The following is a 24,725-nucleotide window of genomic DNA, read 5'->3' as shown; positions in this document are numbered from 1 at the left end:
AATTAGTTAAACGAACCTAACCTCGTTGAACTGCGGAAGTACGTGAGAGAACAGCAGTGACGCTTGCTGACAGGTGCAGTGACAGCGCTCCAGCCATGTCACAATCGCGTTAACGATTTGTAATGTCTAAAGGGGTTATTTACGATGTATAACGTCTAAAGAGGTTATTTTTGCACCAATACATGCAGTTTTTGGCTGGTTGTGGCAGGAAACGTCAAACGCGTCAACTCTGACCGCCGTACCGGCTGCACATTGCAAGCGCGTCCACCGCACAGGATGCTGGGAAGGTAAACGATCCGATCATGCAATACACCTTTCGCCCTCACGCCTGCTCTCGGCGAGCACGGAACGTTTCAATGGGAGAGCACTCAGTTGCACTCTCGCGGTGCTACTGCTCTGCTCCTCACTGCTCGTTGGTTCTGCTCCAGTTCTGACAACAGAATGTGCCATGAGTTTCAAATTAAATAAAATTTCAAACCAATTTTTGAATTTTGCTTACTTTTTTGAGAAGATAACAAATGTTCACTGGCCTGTATTTCATGGGCTTCATACTATTTAAGTGTTGTTGGAAGTAAAACTTTGACATGGAACATGGCACTAAAAGTGCCTTAATCAAATACATTGCTTACCCTTCCACATACTGCAGCCAGCATTGCTTTAACACGCACTGAGTAACAGTTATTTTCCGTGAAACCTCAAACAGCATTTCAATTTACTGACAATGCAGTTTTAAAGTAAGGTTGCATACATACTTTTGTGAAATGGGCCAGGAAGTGCTGCTGCGTGAACAGCAAGGGCCCCTCTTTCTGCACATCACAAGCTCGCTTGCCTTGGGTGTTGATAGTCACTTGAATTGCTGCATAGGCACGCATCAAGAGTTCTTGATATTTACTTCGGTCAAGTGGGTTTGATGCTCTCAGATGTGCTAGAGTTTCATGAGACAGGGAGTTCCATGGAATCGATAATGACTGAAAATCTTCCAGTGATGGCTGGGGGGACGACGTTGAAGGCTCTTCTGTAAACAACATTCAAATGCAATCAAGCTTGGCAAAGGAGTTGAAAAGTGGTAACAACAATAGCACTTACAGCAGCTGAGAAAATTATGAGATGGCTTTCATTGCATAGCATTTACAGTCATTTAAACCTGTGCCCCATATATTTAGGTTTATGGGGTTTGAACGTCCCAAATTGACTAAGGCTATGAGGGATGCCATAGTGAAGGGCTCCAGAAATTTCGACCACCAGAAGTTCTTATGAGGCACAAACATGGAGGCTAAAAATAAATGTTGAACTTAAATTGAGAACAACATGCAATGACATTGCACAGTACATAGGCCTCTATAATTTCACCTCCATAAAAATTCAACCACTGCAGCCGAGATCAAACCTGTCTTTCAGGTAAGCACTCAAGAGCCATATCCACTGAGCCACCACGGATTTTTGATCAAGTAACGTAGTCTTTAGCATGATGCATCATCATCAGCCTACCTACGCCCACTGCAGGACAAAGGCCTCTCCCATGTCTCTCCAATTAACCCTGTCTTGTGCCATCTGCGGACACTTCATCCCTGCAAACTTCCTAATGTCATCCGCCCTCCTAAGACGTCCCCTGCTATGCTTGCTCTTGTAGCGTTACCCTTAACAAACGCAAGTTATCTTGCCTTCCCATTAGATGTCCTGTTCATGCTCATTATTTTTTATTTAGATTAAAGTATCATTAACTAGCATTTATTCTGAGATCCACTCCGCTTTCTTTCTGTCTCCTAACGTTTCAGCTATCATTTTCCTTTCCATAGCTTGCTGCATTGCTCTCCATATAAGTTCAACCTTTATTGTTAGCGTCCGCGTTTCTTCCCCATAGGTGAGTAAAGATACAGCTGTTATACTTGTACACTGCCATACCTGTACTTGTAGACTGCCATTCATCACCTAAGAGCACCTGCCAAATGAACTCCACCCCATTCTTAATCTCATAGTTATTTTACTCTCGTAATCCAGGTCTGCAGTCATTACCTGTCCCATGTGGGTGTATTCCTTACAGCTCCAATCCTTGCCACAATTCTGCATATTAATTTTTATGCCCACCATTCTGCTTTGCCTGTCTAGGTTATTGATCATGCTCTGTAATTCAACCCCCGAGTTTACTTAGTAAAGCGATGTCATCAGCGAATCGCAAATTACTAACGTATTCTCCATTACTCCTATACTAAGCTATTCTTAATCTGAATCTCTGAATATCATCTGTAAACATATGGTGAATGGTACCAGAGAGATCGCGTCACTCCCTGCCTCACACCTGTACTAATGGTGTTCTGCCACTTTCTCTGTGAAGGAATATGGTCGCTGTGCAACCGCTGTAGATTTTTTCAGTATGCTTATATGCCTCTCCTACATGCTGGTTCTCTGATGCCCGCATGACTGCTGAGGTTTTGACTGGGTCAAATGGTTTCTTGTTGATTAAATATAGGTTAGTTAGTTAGTTATATGGGGTTTTATGGCGCATAAGCAACTATGGCTATCATGCGCCAAACACAAGGTTAGATGATGTTATGTCAAGTGTATAAAGGTTACATTATAACAGGTTTAAAACATTGGCTTTCTTTAGAAACTTACAAACAAGTGAAAACTCGACAAGTGTCTGCTCGCCTAAAAGCAATGCGGGATGAAATGGAATCTGTTGATTGTAAAATACAGTAAAAAACTTTCTCCTATGTTCTTCGAGATGGGAACAAGAAATTAAAATGTGATTAACTGTGAGCTCCTCACCACACATTTCACACACAGGTTTGTCCTTTTTTGTTAATAAGAAGCTATGTGTGATGTGTGTGTGGCCTATGCGTAAACGACATAAAATTACTTCGATAAAACGTTCTTTATGGCGGCATGATTTCCATTCTTTCAAAATAGGCTTTACGGTATGCAGCTTGTTGTTTCCTTCATTTTCCCAAGAAGCTTGCCATTTGGCTCTTAGTTTGCTATGCACTAACTTCATGTAATCCCTCGGAGGCAAACACACATGTTTCACCTCCATGGCTCTGGCTTGTGCAGCACACGTGTCGGCTCTCTCATTATCTCTAATGCCAACGTGACTGGGAACCCAGCAGAATTTTATAACATGTTTTCGTGTTGTGACCTTTACTATATTGTGTATGATGCTTCCAATCAGTGGCTCTGTGGCATTTTTGGAGTTTAATGCTGTAAGGACGCTGAGTGAATCTGTATAAATTATGCTGTTTTTGATGTTTTCATTTGTTATTTTCTGTACCGCAACACTAATAGCATAACACTCCGCAGTGAAAACTGTAGCACATGAGGGCAGTCGTACTGCATTTTCATTTTTTCCTTGTATTACTGCGCTTCCTACATGAGCATGAGTTTTTGACCCGTCAGTATAAAATGCAGTGTAATTTCTGTATTTTTCTTGTAGTGCTAGATATTCTTGTATTATATGGTCGTGTGGCGTACAGGTTTTACTGAAGCGTGTTAGTGTGACGTCACACACTGTGGGGAGAGTGTACCACGGTGGTAGCACTTCGTGTCTTGGGGCAATATTTTTGATTTCATTTAGTATGTTCAGGGTTTGACATTTTTCTTCGAAGCGCAAAAGCAACGGCTTAATCGCGTGAGGCTTGTTATTGAAGAGTACTCGGGATGGGCATTTCGTCCCAATTGGGTAACAGAGATGTTTGGGCTGAGAAAGGATTTTGAGGATGTATGTACAAGTTAGTGCAGTTCTTCGATCTTCTAAGGAAGGTTCATTCGTTTCCACATACAGACTTGCTATTGGTGAAGTTCTGTAAGCACCGGAAGACAACCTTAAACCAAGATTGTGGATAGGATCCAGTCGTTTTATGTAGGATGGTCTTGCTGAGCCATATACGATGGACCCATAGTCTAACTTAGAGCGAACCAGAGAACGATATATATGTAACAGGCATGCCCTATCAGACCCCCAGCGTTTTCTTGACAGTAGTTTCAGTATATTGAGGGCCTGGGAACCTTTTTTCTTTAAGCTATTTATATGTGGCAAGAAAGTGAGCTTTTTATCGAAAGTTACTCCTAGAAATTTATGCTCTTGTTTGACAGGTAATGGGGTCTGGTTTAGATATAGTGTGGGGTCGGCCTGTAGGCCTCGTCTCAAAGAGAACAGAACCGCTACTGTTTTCTGAGGAGAAAATCTAAATCCGTTTCTATCTGCCCAGGTGGCCAGTTTATTTATTGTTATTTGTATCTGTCGCTCACAGGTAGGTATGCTGGAAGACGTGCATGCTATTTGGAGGTCATCTACGTAAACTGAGTACATTATGGATTTTGGGATTACTTTTTCTATGGAGTTAATTTTGATGATGAATAAGGTCGTGCTGAGGATGCACCCTTGGGGCACACCAGTTTCTTGGATAAAAGTCTTGGAGAAGGTTGCGCCTAGGCGGACTCTGAACGTTCGATTGGTCAGGAAGTCGCTCAAACAGCTCAGCATCCTGCCGTGGATACCTAGGTCCGCTAGGTCACGGAGGATACCGAACCTCCACGTGGTATCGTAAGCCTTCTCCAGATCGAAGAAGACCCCGATACAGTGTTGCTTGCGGATGAACGCTTCCCGGACTGTGTTCTCAAAGCGAACAAGGTGATCGGTTGTGGAACAAGTCTTTTTAAACCCGCATTGGTGTATATCTAAAAGTTGCCGGGACTGAAGTGTGAAGGTTAGTCTGATGTTTAGAATGCTTTCGAATGATTTTGCTATACAGCTAGTGAGTGCTATTGGCCTGTAACTGGAGGGACTAGTTGGTGGTTTGCCAGGTTTTAGAAAGGGTACTATGATTGCTTCTCTCCATGCTTGGGGGATTTCTCCACTCATCCATATTTTATTGAAAAATTTTAGGAGCGCCTCTATGGCAGTCTCAGAGAGGTGAGCAAGCATGGCATAATGTATATTGTCTGGGCCTGGTGCTGTCTTTTTACCGGATGTTAGTACTGTGTTTAGTTCCTGCATTGTAATAAGCTGATTGTAGTCTTCGTGTATGCATGTTCTGAAGGGAAGTTTTTGTTTTTCTACTATTGTTTTGTGCTTTTGAAAGGAGTGTGTGTAGTTGGCTGAGCTTGATACTGTAGCAAAATGCTCACCCAATATGTTGGCCTGCTCTTCTAATGTTGTTTGAGTACCGGGTGTTGTTAGCATTGGAAATGTGAAAGGAGTAAAATTTCCAGTGAATTTCCGCACCTGCTCCCACATTTTTTTGGATGTTATTGAGCTGTTTATCGAGGATATGTACTGTTGCCATGATGCCCTTTCTGCGTTGCGTCTGATGTATCGTGCTTTTGCTCTTGCTTTTTTAAAGTTTATGAGATTCTCATGTGTTGGATATCTCCGAAAAATGCCCCAGGCTTTGTTTTGTTTCTTTTTTGCATCTTTACATTCTTCTGTGTGCCAGTATTTGTGATTTTGTTTTACTATTCCAGAGGATTGAGGAATAGCTAAATGTGCGGCAGCTAAGATACAATTCGTGAATTTTTCATTTATCTCATTGATGTCAACATTTTCTAAAACTATTTTCTCTAATGTAGCTTGTGCTGTAAAAAGTTGCCACTCAGCTAAATTTAGCTTCCAACACCGTGGTTTTGTGGGAATAACTGTTAGCGAGGATGAAAGACTTATTACGAAAGGGAGATGATCACTTCCATATGGATTGTCTAAAACACTCCAGTTAAAATCGTTAAAAACAGACGGTGAACTAAAAGACAAATCTAAAACACTCATTTTCCCCGAGGTTGGGGAGCAGTATGTGGGTTTATTAGAGTTGAGTAAACAGACGTCATTGCATAAAATAAAATCCTCTACGAGATGGCCTCTAGCGTCAGTTTTCTCACTTCCCCAAAAATATGAATGTGCATTAAAATCTCCAACTACCAGGTATGGCTCTGGTAGCTGCTCTAAAAGATCCTCTAAGTCATGTAGTGTTAAATTAAAGTGCGGATCGATATATAGTGAGCACACTGTGATGGTTTTATGGGCAACCAGAGTGGCTGCGACAGCTTCAAGTCTTGTTTTTAGTTTAAGCTCTCGAGCCGGGACGCCGCTTTTCATTATGATGGCTACGCCTCCCGATAGTCGGCTCGCCTGTTCCCGATCGCGGCGGAAAACAGTGTAATTCTTTAGAAAGTTATTTTTTTGTGGACCTAAATTTGTTTCTTGTAGACATAAGGCGACAGGAGCATGTGCTCCTAGTATGTCTTTTATGTCACTGTAATTGTTTAAAAGTCCTCTACAGTTCCATTGTATTATGAAAGCCATCTTACTTTTGTGTTTCTACAGGGTGGAAAGGTAGATCAAGTTGTTGTTGGCCCCGTGACTCGGGGCCTGTCTTTTTTTGATCGATCCAGAGAGCTCCGCCGACCGTCCGACGTGGACGACGCGGGGCTGCCCGGGGCCGTGTCCATCGCCTCTGCGGAGGCGCTGGACGACCGTGCAGGAGGCACGTTCGCGTTCGAGTTTGACCTCGACCTGTGGGAAGAGGTCTTGAGGCCCGCCGACCCGGGGGTCTGCGCAGCCTGACTTGCAGTTGGCGGAGCAGCGTTAGCTGCTCTGCCTTGGGGCGCGGATGGCACCGCCGCAGGCTCACTGCGTGTGACCTGGACGGGTGCTGGAGCCTGGTGTGGTGCGCCGCGCCCACGCACCACATCGGCGAAGTTTTGTTTTGTTGTGAAAGAGAATGAGTTGGTGAGTGCAAAACGCCTTCTCGCTTCTTTAAATGAAATGTTTTCCCTTGTCTTTATAATGATAATCTCCTTTTCTTTTTTCCAGGACGCACACGCCCTGGAGTACGCTGCATGGTCACCGTCACAGTTTGCGCAGTGCGGGGCTGTGTCACATTGATCAGAATGATCCTTCGAGGCGCATTTCGCGCACGTTTTCCGGCCGCGGCAACTTTGTGAGCCGTGACCGAACCTTTGGCAGTTGAAACATCGGCGAGGGTTGGGAATGTATGGTCTTACGTTAACTTTTAGATATCCTACTTCGACTGTGTCGGGCAGTGTGCTGGTGTTGAACGTCAGGATCATGTGTTTTGTGTCTATTTCCTTATTATCCTTCCGGATCTTGATTCTGTGAACATCTATCACGTCTTGGTCACTCAGACCTTCGAGCATCTCTTTTTCAGTGATGTGGACAAAGTCATTTTCGGATATAACACCTCGGACGGTGTTCAGAGATCGGTGTGACGTCACGGAGACAGGAATATCCCCAACAGATACAATGTTTGCGAGTTTTGAATGTTGGACGTTGTCACGCAGTTCGAGCAGTAAGTCACCGCTGGCCATTTTAGATACCTTGTAGCCAATGCCCAAGGCTTCTGTCAAACACTGACACTAGGAACGGGGACAGGATTCTAGCTTGCTTATCTTGTACTTCACTATGAATCACATGGTACTTAGGAAAACTGACTTTTCTTTTTTGAAAAAACTGTTCTGCTTCGTTCCGCCCTCTCTTGAGAGAGCGATCTGGTTTGGAAAAAGGGGGAGCCATAAAAATTCTAGTTTTTCGGTCATGGTGCCAGCCACCCACCATGGAGCCCAACAAGGGGATGGGACAGGAACTTGCGAGCAAGTCCTGCCCACGCCAGCTGTACACCTTAACTATAACCTAATATGACTCAACTCAGGGTAGTTGGTCACACACGGTTAACCCTCGCCGCCAGGAAAAAGATGAAAACACGAAGAAAAGAGGAGGAGACAGGAGAGTTGTAAGAAAGAGATAGGAAAGTGAAAGATAGAGGGGAGGATAGGAAAAGGCGACTGCCGATTTCCCCCGGTCGGGTCAGGCCGGAGGTGCCGTCTACAGGAAGCTGGGGCCAAAGTGGTGTGTTGCCTCCGCCGAGGGGCCTTAAGGGTCCAAACGCTCGGCATTGGCTCAACCACCAGGATCCCCTTTTCCCCGGACATGGCAATGCCACGCACGGCTAAGCGCGGATGCTCGGGTCCGTGGTGACGCATTGTTCACCATCATCCCCCTGCGGGGATGTCCCTGCGGATGCTCGGGTTAACCCCGTGGTGTCGCCACTCACCAACGTCTGCATGCTGCAGACGCCTCCCTGCGGGGAATTAAATATAGGAGTTGGTTATATTTTACACTATTCTCTGTTGTCTGATTCATAGTGTTAATATGGTCCATTATAGAGTACCATTTACAAAAGCCAGCCTTGTCTTTTGGTTGACTTAGGTCTAAGATTGAAGTCAATACCTTGCAAACAGATAGTAGGCTGATTGGTCTGCAATTCTTCAATTCCTTGATAGTCCCTTCCTTATGAAGTAAGGTGATATTAGTGTTCTTCCAAGATCTGATACACTAAAGGTTGCGAGGCACTGCATATACAAGATGGGCAGTTTAGCAAGGTGGCAGCAGGATGTACAATTGGGCAGGTCTAAGTGTTTCACTTTGAACAAGATGGGTTACTCTGACCTATGCTTGCAAATTTAAACAAAAATACTTTTAGCCAAGAGGGAGCAATACTATATGCATTTGTGCATTTTAACAGAACATAACCCTTAGAAATGTGTGTGTAGCCGAGTTAACCTTAATGTGGTGCAAATATTATTTTGAGCCATAATGCTGCCTTTTGTAGGCTTACTGTTCCAAATCTAGACTTGAACTATGAGAAACACTGTGGTGGAGAGCTTCACATCATTTCTGACCACCCAAGGAACTTCAGTGTCTATTGGCATCGCCCAGTATACAGGTGGTTTTCTATTTTGCCCATTTCAAATTTGACTGCTATGGCCAGGAATCAAACCTCTGACCTCATTCTCAGTAACAAAATGCTATAGCCACTGCACTGCCACGGCAAGTAATATATATTTTTACATTGGTAAACAAAAGAAAAATGACGTTTGCATAGGACAGTGACGTGTGAAGAAAAAACTGCCAGATGGGGTTAGCAAAAACAATTGAATTTGTTAAAAGCCATAAATCAATGTGAATATAAAAATAAACGATAATATACTGTGTTTCATGCATCAGGTGCAACGCTGTCAAAGCTAGTGCTCTTGTTTGCACTGCATGCGACTGCGATAAAAAAGTACTGCGTTCCTCGTGGAGAGCAAAATGAATGCTTTGCCTGAAACCTTATTGCATGACGCATTTGTCATGAGCTCGGTCAAATGCGCTATTATTCCTGATAACATACGCTATCACTTTCTTCGTGCCTTTGAACACTCGGCCAGAAAACTAGCAAGAATAACATGCCTCCCTATATTTTCTAATGCAGACTTGCACTTCATGTATGAAATGGAGGTTAGCAGCCACCCCAGAAGTGCGCAGTGGTGGCAACATCAGTGCAGGTTTGAAGAAAAAAATATACTGTTCACACTGGAATTTTTGTGAGCCAACAGCTGCTGCTTATGAGAACTTCTTGTTGTGCGAGATGGTAGCTGTTCATTGTAAATATTTAAAGGTGCCATAAAACACACACACACCCAAGAGAAGACAATGGGACGGAGTGCCACTCACAACTCACAACCACTCACAGTTGTGAGTGGCGCTCGATCCCATTGTCTTCTCTTGGGTGTGTGTTTTTTGGCACCTTTAAATATTTGTAATGAACAGCTGCTGCAGCAAGGACATGTGATTTGCTGCGTCCAACATAGTGGCAACAGAAATCAATAACATGTGAAGGATGTGGCTTCTCTACCTTTTGTAGCTGCTTTTGCTTTACTGTGTCTCATGTCAAGTAGGTGCAGTCATTTGAAAAACACTAATAACAACAGCCACACCAAAATAATATTGTGCTAGTACCAGTTTTGGTTGACAGAAGTTGCTCCAGCTCTTTTTCAGATCATGACTACATTAGCATTTCTAGTTACATTCGGCCTGCCTTCCAGTCATTTCTGCAGCACTTCCATTTCTTCGAAAAGGAAAAGGATACAATCAAGTTTCCGATGACAATATATCAAACTGTAGTGTCTTTCCTTTTTCTTTCACCCTTAAATCTTTTCTAACGAGAGACGTCTACGTCCAGAGAAAAGTATCCTGACTTTAGCGCTATATGTTATAATTTTAGTGGTTTAGCTTGCACTGTTTGTTCACACGTACAGTAATAGACAAAAGAGTGTGGGTTGCAGATTCATTAAAAAAATGTATTCCTGCATGGTCAGGCAAAGCATGCCAATGAAAAGTACAGATGCATGATGACACATGCGTGCTCCATTCGCTGGATGAATATCTGACTTTCTAGCGAGCTAATGCAGAAAACTTTTTTTTAGGCCAATCTGCATCCTGAAAACTTTTGTCCATGACTGTACAACCATCACATGGGAGCCCTGGTGCCACAATACAGTAGCAGGACTGTTAATCAAAACTCATGGATCTTATCACCCAATATATCTACGTGAAGTGGCTACAATAATGCATAGAGCAATGCAATGCATCTTTAGCATGCAGCTTGTGTGCTTCAAGATTTATCAGTCACGAGAAGAGAATTATTAAAGCAGAACACTTTGTAGGCATAGTATGGTAAATAGTCAAGCCACTATAGTCACACTTAACAGATGCAGCTGATCACTTGACCGCATCGTTAGCCTAGACTGAACTTTATGCTCAGGCAAATAAATGCTTGCCTCAAGTTTTGAATTACTGATAGCAAATCTAAATTCCTTCAGAATTGACATGCCTCTCCTTTGTCTACATTAGGTTATAATAAGAATGCACATATGCACATTAGTCAGGTCAGACCCATAACTTTGCATCACTCTACTGATGCAGAAGGCCTGCCTGCTGTGCGATGCCAGTGCCTGCATGTTAAAGAATCCCAAACGGTTAAATTTAACTAGGAGCCCTGCACTATGGCATCTTCTTTAACCCATGTGCAGCTTCGGGATGACAAGCCATATCAGCCTGATGAATGTAAAGCACTGTGTCATAACACATTTCAATGTACACTCTATAAATGTTGTTGCCAGCCTCATCTACGGCATCCTCTGAGTATCAGGGTTTGAAATTTATATTGGCCACAAGATAGGTGGTGCATCTCCTTATGAATAGTGACGGAGTGTTCCATGCATTTTGGTGAGCATGTATCACGCATACCAATAGCCTAAACAATCAACAACGCATTTAATGTACTGAAAGCATCGTACTGAAAGCATCGTACCTGCACTGGAAGCATCTGCAGTGGAAAAACTGGAGCCAAGTACGAATGTGCAGCCCAAACTGCCACCAAAGTTCTCTTGCATGAACTTAAAGCATTCCTCATCAACCTCTGTGCTGTCTTCAAGAAAGCACAAAATAAATAAATTAAAAAATCCCTCGTGTCTCTTGGTTTCTGTGGCTGTTGGCTTCTCTCATATTCATAACAAGCCCCTCATCCCCCCTCTCTTGTTTGCTTAATTGCTTAGCGAGGGCCTCGGTTCTGGCAGCCTTGATGCCATAGGAAGCATAAGAGGGTTCTCACACAGCTTCCACTCTCGCCTTTCGATGACGTTCTACGTCACATCAGCGGTAACTCAGGACGTGCTACGTCTGCCGCATAAGAGCGTGGGTGGCGCTGGTGAACACTTACAAGGTTAGGTTATTTGTAAACATAAATACCCCCGAAAGCAGATTTGACAGCCGTCGCCGTAGCTCAGCGGTAGAGCACCGGACGCATATTCAGAGGTCGTGGGTTCAGATCCCACCGGCGGCATGTGGTTGTTTTTTCTTCTGCTTTTCTAATCAATTAGCTTTAAGCGGTAACATATTCAGTAATATTCGTAATCGAACAACAGCACAAAATAAATCAATTAATTAAAAAATCCCTCGTGTCTCTTGGTTTCTGTGGCTGTTGGCTTCTCTCTAGAGCAGAGAAGACATTCTAGGATGTGAATTTTTAAAGCAACGACCATTATAGTCTAGCAAGCTGGTTAAACAATCACCTCGAGGCTCCAGGGAAGATGTAGGTCTTAAAAATGAAAATGTTTAATACAATAACGTAATGAAATTAGATGTGGATACGTATTACTTCCTTCTCTTTTCAAAAATAAATTAGTTTCAGTATATCTCAATCAGTACTCATATCATGGAATAACTGAAGCCTAACTAGGTAATTTTTTTACGGTTGTTCAATTTCCCTCAACAGTTCTTGGTTCTGACTGGAATGCAGCTGTAGCCAAATACCTGCCATGTGGAGCTATGCTATATATATTGTTATTGAGTACAACATCACATAAAAATGATAAATTTTGTCAAAGCACCATAATTACGATACATTATTAGATGACAGTATTGTTCACGAATTTGATACATTCGACCGAGCTACAAAAAAATAGCATATAGCTTCATGGTTCAGTTATTTACGAACTCAACAATATAAGTTTAATTGAAATTGCCCAATAAAAAAGTAATGAAAACTTCTGCTAGGGTACTGGCAAAAAACATGAATTGAAGAAAACAGCATTTGAGGTGTGCACATGCCAACCACCTGAGTCCTCAGAAAATGGCGCAATGCAGATATTCCGGGAGAACTTCATGATAGTGAGTAATACCTAGATTAGGGAAGAGCACCAATATTCAAACAAGAGCAAAATGGTGGCCACTGGATATGTGGTTTTGCCTCAATTTGCTCCGAAATCGCCATTTCAGTGTTTTGGAGGCATCAAATATATCATTTTTAGTTTGGTAGCTGGAGGCCAAATTACAATGACGACACAGCGCAGACAAAACAAGGAGAGAAAGGAATACACCGGCACAAGCACTGACTTTCGACAAGGTTTACTGGAAAGCACGTCAAAATATACACATCACGGCCTGAAAAAAACAATGAACAAAGGATGCCTTGTCACATTCACATTGGGTGTGTTAAAAACAAAACAAAAATTCATTATGAAGCATTTAACAGCACGACCTCTTTCTTGGAGAGCGATACAGATGGTGCGCTGACACAATGATTCTGGTTTTCTGAAATTTATGCGCCATCCATTACCTCAAGCACCACCTTTTCCCAGCTAGTGTCTGTCTAGCACAATGCAGCACATGAATTCTGGCACACAGCATTCAGGATCTAGCAAATGATCGCAATCGCGGCAGTGAATCATCAAATTCCCCCCTCACAGCTTTGTTTACATCGTAAGGGTGCTCTTTTAACCTTTCATTGGCACACCTGCCAGTTTTACCAATGTAAACATAGCCACATTTCAAAGGAATCGAGTACATTATGCCTTCAGTGCACTCAATGAAGCGATTCTGATGGTTGAATGTGGAACCTTCATTGTCTTGCCGATCTTGGTTGACACACTTACACAGGTGCTGAAGCTTCTGAGGTGCAGAGAAAAGAACATCAATGCCGACTCAACGGCCTATTTTATTTAATTGGTGCGATAAATTGTGGATATAGGTGACAGGCACAACCTTTCTTTTGAGAGTTAGTCTCAATGGGGGTGCAACATGCCTGTTTCAACTTGTGCTTAAGGCACTTGGCTACAGACACCAACAAAGGTTCGGAGTATCCAGCAGTAGACAAACAGCTAATAATATTTGATGGGCAAAACTGGGTGCCATGGCATGTACACAGGATTTCATCAAGGCATTTTAGAAGCAAAGATTAGCAATCTCTCTTCACCAGTCACAAGTGAGCCAAAGAAAACGGTTGTTTTCTCCGCACCTCAGAAGCTTCAGCACCAGTGTAAGCATGTCAGCCGAGATCAGCAAGGCAACGAAGGTTCTACAATCAACCATCAGAATCGCTTCGGAGATTGCACAGAAGGTCTAGTGTACTCAATCCCCTTGAAAGGTGGATATGTTTACATTGGTCAAACTGGCAGGTATGCAGGTGAGAGGTTAAAAGAGCATGTGAACAAAGTTGTGAGGAGGAATTTAATAATTCGCTGTCGCGACTGCTATCATCTTCCAGACCCTGAACGCTGTTTGCCGGGATTCATGCACTGCATTGTGCTAGACAGACAAAGAAAAGTTGGTGCACGAGATAATAGAGGCCACAGAAACTACAATCATTGTGGTAGCACACCTTCTGTATTGCTCACTAAGAAAGAGTTCGTGCTGTTAAATGCTTCATAATCAATTTTTGTTTTGATTTCAACACATCCAGTTGTGAATGTGACAAGGCATCCTTTGTGCATTTTTTTCAGGGCACAATGTATATATTTTGATTTGCTTTTGAATAAACGTTGCTAAAAGTCAGCGCTGGTCTTGTCTTGTCTGTGCTGTTTTGTCATGATGAATTACCAACAAGCCCGTCAACCCATCTTAGCAAAGGTCAAATTAGACCTTGAGACCTGGTACGTAGGTACTTAAAGTATAATGAACCCGAATATGCCATTTTTGAAAAACTGAAATTTTTGCATCTTTTTCATCATTTCAAGACAGCGTCTAAAGTTAAAGTATAGCAAGAGTAGAAGAAAAAATTACGATGCTATTTGACAACTCCTGAAACTACCATTAAAACAAGTCATGTGCCAAACAGACAAGCCTCTAAAGTGACCAACAAGATATGAAACAAGACAAACTATGCTATATAGGGGAAAAATTACAGAACAGCCTTACGATAAAATATGTCACACTGATGCATTGTTAATGTCGAGCCTACACTTATAATAATAAAGCCTGCAAATCTTTCATGTCGTCGTTACTTTTTTACGAAACAAGACAAACTATGCTACATAGGGGAAAAATTACAGAACAGCCTTACGAAAAAATATGTCACACTGATGCATTGTTAATGTACAGCCTACACTTATAATAATAAAGCCTGCAAATCTTTCATGTCGTTGTTACTTTTTTTTGTAATACCCTGCATTTTAACCCCTGCCTGAAACACTCCATCAGTTGTTGCTATGAGCTCCAGTATTTTCTAAAACCACTTTCCCAGTGTGAAACCAATGTTCCTAAAGCCCATCAATTGCATATCTTCACAAGTGTGGGTGCCGTATTTTATATAGCACAAAATATAGAGAGGGAATTACTATACGTCACCAATCCCATGTCCCAGAAACAGGTTGCATGCCAAGCAGATCAGGAGTTCTGTAGGCAACAGGCTAAAGAATGCCCCATGAGCTTGCTCCAGGGGCATATTGGAACTCACTAACGCATTAGAAGGCACATCCCAAGACTGAAGAGAGAGAGAGTAAACATTATTGTTCTGACACAACAGGGAAGCAAGCTAGACTATTAATTCAAACATACTCAATTCAGATTAGCCCACATTCTAGTTTAAAAACTTGCTTCAAGCTGATCTAGAGATAGTAGAAAAAATCATGTGCATCAAAATTTAATATGGCTACCTTGGCATGTCAGCAAGTCAAGATCTTTTAGTTCTGGTACATAACACCTAATGCAACCAAATTTCAAGGAAGGTCATTAAAAACCACCCACATGTGAACTGAGACAATGCTTACTCTCAGTAATTTTAACTTGAACGGGACTGAAATTGTGTTCAAACTAAGCAGAACCTTCTATACACACTTCAAGCTGAGCGAAGAAAATATATCAGTTCAGATAACCAAAAAGACACATGAAAGTGGCAGGCCCAGTGGTAAGTGCCAGTGCACTCTCAGTAGTCCCATGTAAAATGGAACTTCCCTAATGTAATCAAACAAGATATCCACAAAATGCATGCGTGGCACTTAGAATGACCTCTGACGTCATGCCATGTGTGTGTGTGTGTGTGTGTGTGTGTGTGTTCTTAGTCTTTCTCGATGCGCGAAACTGGTGTGTTTCTGGAGGCGGTTTGAAAGGTCTTTCGGAGATACTTCACTTCCGAGTGCTGCCTGATAGTATTTGTAGTCAGGTCCACTTTGCGAGGTAGTGCGAGCGACAACGATAGGCGCGCAGGCTACAGGCGAGAGAGAGAAAGAGAGAGAGGTACAACGTAGTAGACGGGCGAGTAAGAGGTGTCAGAAAGATTAAGTTGAAACACTTGTGCTCCGAGGAGTCAATGTGTTCCGAGCTCTCCGATCACCTGACAGTAGTTCCTTTCATGGCCTTTCCATTCTTGTAGACCTTTCAAATATGCCCGTCACCCCATTGCTTGCTGGGAGGCTGTATGCACTTGTCGTTACCACTTCCGACCGGTGCACGAAGTAACCCAACAAGCAACGTGGTGAAGCCCAAGCTGGGAACTTCTGCACAGTACCATACAGCCTTCCAGTGCCCACCCTATCCTTCACCCCCCCTTCCCCCCCCCCCACACACACCGTAGTCCATTTGGCTCGCCTCCTGGGACTTGACCCTGGAACGCGCCCTCGCCACTTTGGACCAGGACCTGTAAATGCCTGACATAAAGGCTGTCACAGAACCACCTCCACCCTTCCACCTGCCCATCGTCGCTATCGCCTTTCAGCACTCGTCCACTCTTTCTGCACTTGCACTATGTTCCCGCGCTGAAGGTGTGTTTGTACTCAGACGTAGCGCGCGTGCATGCATGGGCATGCTGAGCTTTCCTTAGCTTAACTTCTACCCTTTTCGTTAGCCTCCATGTTTCCACATCAGGGGTGTTTACTGCCAAGATATAATCTTTGAAAATGTAGTTCTCGAGGGAAACTCAGAAGTGCTATTCGTTACCTTTGAGCATTTCGAAATGAAGCCCGCACCTTATTTCTCTGCTGTTTCGCCCTCATTGTCTGGATCTGCAGTCAGTACATGCGGTGCACCACTGGTAAGCCGCCCATATACCATTGCCCAAAACAGACATTCAAAAGCCACCATGATATACAGCTCAGTTATTTGCCCGCGGATCACGATCTCTTTGCGTGGAAGTGCGCCGCGCTCCATCTCCCGTGTCATTCTGCAACTGGACAGGTCTGCATGGCTAACGTGGGCTCCTGCTCGCGAGTTTTGCCCGTGACGTCGCGGAACTCCGAACAAGGAGCAGTGTGCTAGCGTTAGGGAGACGCCACTTACGGGAGGAACCAGCAGGAGCAGCAGCAGCACCGCGGACGGACGACCTACAAGGGCGAGCAGCTCGGCCGTCATGGCGAAGGCAATGGCATCCGCGGTGCTGCCCGAGTGTCACCATCGCACCGGTGGTGACGCACGGAGCGCAAGGTAGATGCCTTGCTGAACCATCGGCTGCACCCGAGAAGATGTGCGCAATAATATCCAGATTAACAAAAAGGCACACTAGATTTCGGTTCATAAACGCACAATTGAAACACACTCGTGCATCAAAAGTGGGTCCTCGTCAGTGCTAGGTCATCATTACCACCATCATCAGCCTGACTATGGCCACTGCAGAAAAAACACTCTCTCCCATATCTCTCCATTAAACCTTGTGCTGCGGCCGACGCGGCAACCTTGTCACAGCAGACTTGTTAATCACATCTGCCTTCATAGCACTCTTCCCGGGTAAATAAAGCGTACACGAAAAGTGGGAACTATAAAATCTGCTGGTCGATGGATTGGAGTTTAGGAGGAAGAAAAAGAAAGTTTTGACGGAACGTTAGCGACTTCAGTTAAATTTAACTGTCCTTAACGGCGCTCTTACATTTGCTCTCATATGAGAACTCCCCATTTCAAACAAGATTTACATCTGAGCCCCGAGTGCACAAGCCAATTTTGCTGACATGGTAAGTGTCGCTATAGTAGCATCAAGAATGAAAGTAGATAGGAAATGCTTCGTCACATCCTTTATCAACATTCAAGTCTAAAATAAGTGATGCGCGCAACATTTTTAGGTCATTAGCACATCTCTGACAGTTTTTTTTTTCCTTTCACAAATATGGAAATAATTTGTACTCTTTTCATACATGTACAGGTATTTAAAATACCGCACCGCCGCCTCAACCAAGGAAGACAGCTTGAAAGGTACTCAATTAAGGAACAAAAATGAGTCGCCTCGCACGACTGCGGAACAGATTTCAGTCCTTTCCCTTACGAGTCCGCGGCGTCACCTTCGCTTACTGCCGTGCTTCAAAGTCTATAACTTGCGGTGTGAACTCACGGAACTGAGTCGAGAGTTCATTCCGACAGCAATAAGGAACTACACAGATAAGCATGCTGAAATTTTCGCCCTGTCAGCAGTACGAGGAGCAACAGATCTTTGCCAAGTTAAAGTTCCTTTTCAAGGATCCCGATGTACTGAGACTACTACACACTGGCTCCTCCGTGAATGGTGCGTGCATCTCTAGGAAAAACTTACTCCCTGCTATGGGCAAGTGGCTTTAATGCTTATGCCAAACTGAGTAGGCATAGATAAATCTTGGCTATAGGCTTTTCTGAACCGTTTGATTGCTACACGGATGTATTTCTGCGATTGTCGCTTTAAGCCAGCATGAAATAATGGCACGAGGAGCAATGAAGTGGGTGGGATGTCTGAAAAGTTCCAGTGCCTTAAACCACAATTTAACTCCTAGAATACTAAACCACTCTTGTCGTCTTCTGTGGGTGCCTAGCCACGTCGTCTTTCAATCTCTAGGTGCTGAGTAGAACAGATGATACCTATAGTTTTATACTGACAACGTATTGAGGAGTCGTTTCCGCACGAGATAATTTACAATTACCAATCTACCACTGCATACCGATTCGCAGTTTGTGAAAAATGAATATTTCCGAACTGCGTGAGTACGGAGAAGTTGAGAAGGGGAGGCAGCGCCAAAACATAAAGCGTGGGAGCGTTGAGGTGTTCTTGGCAGCTGGCAGTTTTACGTCTATATTTTCCTAGGTAGCCGCCGCCGCAACGCAGCCCCACCCCATCATATCTATACGTGCTGGCTTCGCGAAGGCAGTCGCAGCTCAACCACGGCCCGCGCCCCCCTCCCCACAAGCTGTCGCACCAAGTTGCATTCGGATGTGTCGTAAGGTCGGGAGTCCTCATAGCCCTCCTGGTGCAGTGGCGCTGCGCTGCGCTCCCTGACTCCCTGGACTCCTTGACTGCGATTGTTGGGTTTGTGCCACCTCGCGCGAACAGACATGAACTCACCCTGGCGGGCGCGTGCGCACGTACAAAGAGGAGGGTCTTCTCTCAATGGGGCAAGTAAGGCTTGCTCCTTAAAGGGCCCCTGCCCACCCGCGGGCAGCAGACACTCTCTACCTCACTTTGAGCGAGCCTCCTCTCCTTCCATTTCCTCCTCGAAATTTTTCTCTCCCGCTCCTCGTCGAGTAGGCTCGGCAAGGCAAAATCACCCCTTCCTTCTCCGGTGTAAGCCGGAGGCGTGGTGTCTGTGGAGTGCGTCACAGGGCGACGTCATGGCCCCGCCTTCAATAGAAATCTTTTCTTGGTTTTTGCATTTTCTCCGCACACTGAACGATCGAGAGGCGCGATCGGCTCGACCACCTAGACTTGTTAGCGAGCGCATCCTTTCATACATCTGTTTGCCATTCCCAGTTAACGAGCCACCTTTTCATTTTCTTTTAGGCCTCCCCACCGTTTCACGAGCGAAGGGGCGGAAGTCGGTTGTCTTCGAAACACACGGCGAAGCGCGGACCCGGCAACCGCCCGTTTGCTTTTCTCCATGCGTGTTTGTGTTCTGTGTGTTTGTGTCTTTTCTCCGCTCCAAAGCATATGTCATTCATTGGAATCAAGGCGTACGCAAGATGCACGAAAGATAAGCGGTGTGTGTGCGAAGCGGTCAAGTGGGCGAGCGAGGGAAAGGCTCTGCTGCACTAGTAATTAAAACCTTGTTTTGGGGGGCTTGCATAGAAGAAAAAAATCTGAGAAGGGAGCGCGTACGCAGAGCGTCTCGTGAGGTGATCACGGCGGGCGGAGGGGGGGGGCGAACCAACTCCCTCAGTTTTACTATTTTTTACTTTTTATGGCAAGGGTTCAAGGCTGTCGCCGCACGCTCCCTCCGCAGTTTTTTTTTTGTTCCTTCATGCGGGTTTGTAGGCATGAGCCAGAACAGAAGGCGCTGCGGAAAGAGTTGTGCAGACGACGCGACGCCAAGGCTACGCCCAATCTTCTCCCGTCAGTCAGAACGATGCACCAATGGAGTGCCTTCAGCGAAAGTAACCCCCCATGACGTCAACGGGGTTCAGAGTAGTGGGCCGGGCCCGTTTTTGAAGGAAGGAAAGAACGAGCGGGCTTTGATTTGAATTTTCGCAGCTTTTCGGGGCGCGCATGGCTCTAGTATTTTGCAGAGGTTATCTTCGATGCCTCATCTATGCAGTGGGCTTGTTTTTCAAAAATGTCCGGACCCTGGGCAGTGGCCCTTTAAAAGAAGTTTGCGGTGAAGGGGGGGGGGGGGGGGGGGGGGGGGGGTGAGTGAACGGCCGGACAGGCTTCGAAATAGTATTCAATATCTTCTCTTCTGCATGTGGCGTCACTGTGACGTCTGGCTGCACTCAGCAAGGTAGCGCCGCAGCTTTGCTCGCACTGAAATGTAAGTCTCACGGCTATTACTCATTGTGGACAAGCATGAATTCGAGCACCCTAAAAGCAACTACAGATAACACACGGTGCCCTATGACGAGTTCACTTGTCAATGACGCTGCGCCTACAAAAGAAAACCAAGATGACAGCACTATGCGGCAGTAAAATACTGCTTACAAGGTAAATGTGTGGTTGAAGGTTTATAGGGGTTTAACGTCCCAAAGGAGCTCAGGCTTTGAGGGATGCCGTAGTGAAGGGCTCCGGAAAATTCGTCCGCCTGACCACAGGGAAGGAGTAAGGGTAGCCATGGTCAGAAAACTGCCATAGCCGAGGTCAAAGTTTTTCTTGTGCTCAGGGTTTTTATCTTTGCCCGTCCCCGGAGACGATCGCCTAGTTTCTTAGCAATTCAACGAGTTTGCATTGTGAGGATTTTAAAGCAAAAAGGCACACAAAATCGAACGAAACAGTGTCGACGTTTCCTAATTCGTTTTTTTTTCGTCTTCACACGATGGCATCTCTAAGAGTGGAGAGGTCAATGTTTCACACCAAATGAGTAACGATAAAGTTAGGTTTCGTTTTATGGGGTTTAACGTCCCAAAGCGACTCAGGCTAAGAATAGCGCGTTTCATCACGTACGACTTGGTGCGGCGGTCTTTCGCTCTATCCGCTAGTTGGCGAGGAATGATCTGGAGTGGCGAATTGCGAGGGCATTGCATCATTTTTTATGCCATCTGGGTTTTAGCATCGCCGTTTGAAACTGGGCAGTTTCAAATCAATTTTTTCGAGCCGAGCTAGCTGTGAGGCCTACGGCTCCGCTCATGCGGCGTCGTTCTTGTTGTCACAAACGAGCTTGAGATGACGACACGTATGCCTCATCGCATAGTACCACGCTGATGGGACAGAATGCTGGTCACTGATAGGTGCGAACGCAACAGTAGACACCTGCGGCCTCCCCCTCCGTCCTCAGCCCCGTTTTCCTCCTCCTTCACAGTGTCTGTCCAGCAGAACACCCCTAGGGATCAGTCCTGACGATGCGTGAGGTGCCGATGCATCCTACCTTCCGCCCTACACAGCTCCCCACCTTCACCACCACACCACATGACTGATAACTGCACCTGGCTACTCGAACAAGCTCGCAAAAGGCCTCCCTACCACGCGTTATTAAACTATATGTGCGTTTACCCTGAGCCCAGCTGTCACTGATGGTAACATTACCGCAGTGGTAAACAGCCTGTAATTTTTTTCCTTCCACTTGTTACGCGTGAACGCCAACTTTTTCTTGAAATCCAGGTGGCAGCTTACAATCATAAAGCCGTCATCAGACTTAACAGCATGCAGCTAGCTTGTCCTCTTTACGCAAGACATGCTACACCCGTGTCACTCTGTCCTGAAAAAGCTTACGAGTAGCGAGGAGTCGGTTCCAAGCCCTAGTCGTGAAAACATACCTGTGTGTTGCACCGTAATGCTTCTCGCAATGGAATACCACCAGTCTACTTCTGAACTGCGGCTTGTGGTTCCTGCATATCTACAGGCTGAACCGTCTCAACACTGGCATGGCTCGGGGAAGCAGGTTAGAGGAAAATGCAGCAAGTGCATTAAAACAACTCAGCAGAGTAGGAGGCTTAGGAGCAAACTCACCGGGTAGGGCGCCGTGCGGACGGCTGACGACAGTCACCGGCTGGGAGCTCAAGCGCCTCCTCGCCTTGACCGCGCAGCTGGTTGTAGGCACCAACGGGTCCTGCTCCAATGCTGCAGCTGAGGCGTCGGACGGAGGCGACGAGCACGGCGACCAGTGGCCGCCTAGGTGGCCGTATGGAAAGGGCTGTGATGTTACGGCAGCTCTCATGGCAGCACTGAGCTCCTTGACCGAGATCGTTCGCCATCGCGTGTTGGAGTCCGGGACCATTCTGATGGAGCTGAACAGCAGACGAGTCGGGACGGGCGTAGTGGACGCACATTGATTGGCGATGCACCATAAAAGAATGGTTCTGAAGAAAAGATGGCGCCCATTTCATGTCTCGCGCCACTCGAGCAGAAGACGCGAGAACGAAGACCACGAGAGTTTTTATGCGAAGCATATTAATAGAGCTACACTACAGCCCGTCGAGCGCGGCGGTGGAACTACCATTGACCTTTAGCGTGACCACGTGACACCACGTGACAACATGACGTCACAGCAGAGGAGAGATGGGCTGCCGGCTCGCGCCGTCGGCCGCGGCGGTGGAGGCTCCACATCAGAGGCGCGGCGGCTGACCACGTGACAACATGACGTCACAGCAGAGGAGAGATGGGCTGCCGGCTCGCGCGGTCGGCCGCGGCGGTGGAGGCTCCACATCAGAGGCGCTGCAGCTGACCACGTGACGCTAAAGCAGCGGTATAAAGCTCAGCTTGCCTCGCTCTCCGGGCACTTACGAGGCGGTCAGGTGTTGGGATGCCGCCTAGAAGCAGGGCTGATTTGAACGGGATGAACGTCTGGCTAAGCGGCGTGCTCAATATGCGGCTCGGCGACAACGTTCTCCAACAACTCAAGAACAAAGCGAGGAACTTTACCAAGCCTAGCCATCAATATGCTTCGCATCTGACTAGGCTTAACCTTAGCTAAGCCTCAGCCATTTTTTTCTCTTCCTTTCCATTCGTTCGGCGCGTGCACAAGGAGAGATATCGGGGAATATTTCGGAGGCTTTGAGCGCGCGATTAATTCCAGGGCCGGCATGGATTTCACGCCTACAATCGCGAATCGTGGGAGTCCGTCACGTCCGCGGGTTTCTGACTGGTCATAGTGGAAGGTGAATAGGTTAGGATGGAAATCATGCGTGGTTTCCAGAATGATCAGGACAGAGATGAACAAAGAAGAACTGCTCGAAAGAATGCAGTTTTTCCTGGATGCTCTGGTAAAGCGGAGGGGAAAGGCCTCGGGAAGGCAGAGATGCTTTCAGGTCCCTGGTTACCGTTCCGAGGGGCTCCACCGGTTTCTGCAGTAGCACAAAGCTCGAATTTTCGAAGCGAGATTGGAGAAATAAGAAGAGGAGGAATTAGTAGCAAAGTAGAAGAATGCGCACCGAGAAAGATATTGGCAGCAACAACAACAAAGAGCGGACACTCCCGTAAGGTCCCTGCAGCCGAGATGCTGCACTGCCGCCAGTGCCCCGAGCGTCTGACGAGACCGTTGATTTCATCCTACGTAGATTTTAGACGCGTGCTTTAGCTCTGTTTCGGTTTCTATAGCAATGCTTTCGATTCTGATTTGCTTGTTGTTAAAATGATCAACCACATCGTCTTTAGTGCAGCGGATTATTTTAATATGCCATTTCTAACCATGCCGTGCATACAAAGGTAATAAAGTCGCGGATCGCAACCTTTTTACTGGAATTAAATGCCGCCAAGCTTCTCGAGGGACCTAAGCACGGCTGAATTAGCTGATCAGTATTGGAATAATGTGATCAGAGCTGTTCTTTTCACAATATTTTGCTGTTAATGAGTCGGTTTTCCACTTTTCTCAGTTGCACACAATAAGATGAAGTGGTTTCATGAAAATGTTTATTTTTTCTCTTGTTTATATTGGTAATTGCACTGAAAGAATACTGAATGATATTGTTTATAAAATGCGCCATATTGCAGTAAGCAACAAGAAATAAGTTTTGGTGAAGCTCATGCACTATGTTCCAAGCAACATAAAAAAATGCGGTTGTGCGCTGCGTGTTTTTGTTCTAAAACATCACCCGTGAAAACAACACAAAAGGAGTTCTCAACAGCTAGACGTCAGTAAGAAGGCAAAATAAGGTCCTTATAGCCTGCGCGCAATTCCTATAGATCAGCCTTAAGTGCTGTTAAGAAATCCAAACACAACATAGTGAAACACAACATACTGAAACACAACATACTGAAACACAACATACTGAGCATACACCCACTGGTACAACCGAAGCTCTCTAGGCGGCGCAGCAGTCGCTAGCCGGAGCCCCGGAACCAGCGCGACTGCTCTGCCGCTCTACCGGTTGCTCTACCAGCTTCTGTTGTTTCGCCAGGTGCACATCGTAAGCTGCTGCCACACTTGTGGAGTGTTTGAAGTGTAGTTCGCCGTGTCATCTCGTTCACCGTGTCATCATCGGTGCTGTATCATCTCCTGTGTTGCCAGTGTCATCTCTTGACCGAACTCGGATATGGCCACGTTTCCAACCACAGAACGAGACCCCATTGTGCGGTGCCCGCTCAACCCTGGACACCAGTGCAGACTGAGCAGGTTGTGCATCCATCTGTCCATGTGTAGAAAGAACAACCCTGCTAATGACATCACAGCGTCCCACGTCGTGTCTTCGGAGTTGCAGGCCCACACGCTCAAACGTCCAGAAAGGCCTGAACCCATGGTCTCAACAGGCCCTGCGCACTACGATCCGCCGCCACCACCGCGCAGCAGGCCTGCGGAACCGACCAATCTTCCCGGCC

At 45.7% G+C, this 24,725-nt stretch overlaps 1 protein-coding gene and 1 pseudogene across 5 annotated transcripts in view; both read right to left on the bottom strand.

Moving 5' to 3' along the window:
* The window catches only part of LOC149353873 (uncharacterized), a 95,351-nt pseudogene that overhangs the window by 12,085 nt on the left and 58,541 nt on the right, over window positions 1-24,725 (bottom strand). Inside the window, exon 3 of the transcript XR_016291122.1 lies at window positions 11,139-11,251. The product of XR_016291122.1 is annotated as an uncharacterized LOC149353873 (transcript). The remainder of the gene's footprint in view (window positions 1-11,138; window positions 11,252-24,725) is intronic.
* LOC149353876 (uncharacterized) overlaps window positions 16,268-24,725 on the bottom strand; it is a 30,573-nt gene continuing 22,115 nt past the window's right edge. For 2 of the 4 annotated variants that reach the window (XR_016291118.1, XR_016291119.1), the window contains exon 2: window positions 23,803-24,724. Coding sequence is in view for 2 of the 4 variants with exons in the window: in XM_089582915.1 (XP_089439041.1) it covers window positions 16,945-17,044; window positions 21,921-22,258 (438 nt within the window). In the remaining 2 variants the exon portion in view is untranslated. Of the gene's footprint in view, window positions 17,045-21,920; window positions 22,271-23,802; window position 24,725 lie in introns of those variants that run through there. The other 2 variants (XM_089582915.1, XM_089582916.1) reach the window with 2 other exon arrangements.

The sequence above is a fragment of the Amblyomma mixtum genome, chromosome 3 (assembly GCF_055824585.1).
Source record: "Amblyomma mixtum isolate Tamu chromosome 3, ASM5582458v1, whole genome shotgun sequence".
Classification (NCBI taxonomy): domain Eukaryota; kingdom Metazoa; phylum Arthropoda; class Arachnida; order Ixodida; family Ixodidae; genus Amblyomma; species Amblyomma mixtum.
The sequence above is the reverse complement of the archived record's forward strand: the minus strand, read 5'-3'. Positions and strand labels throughout refer to the sequence as shown.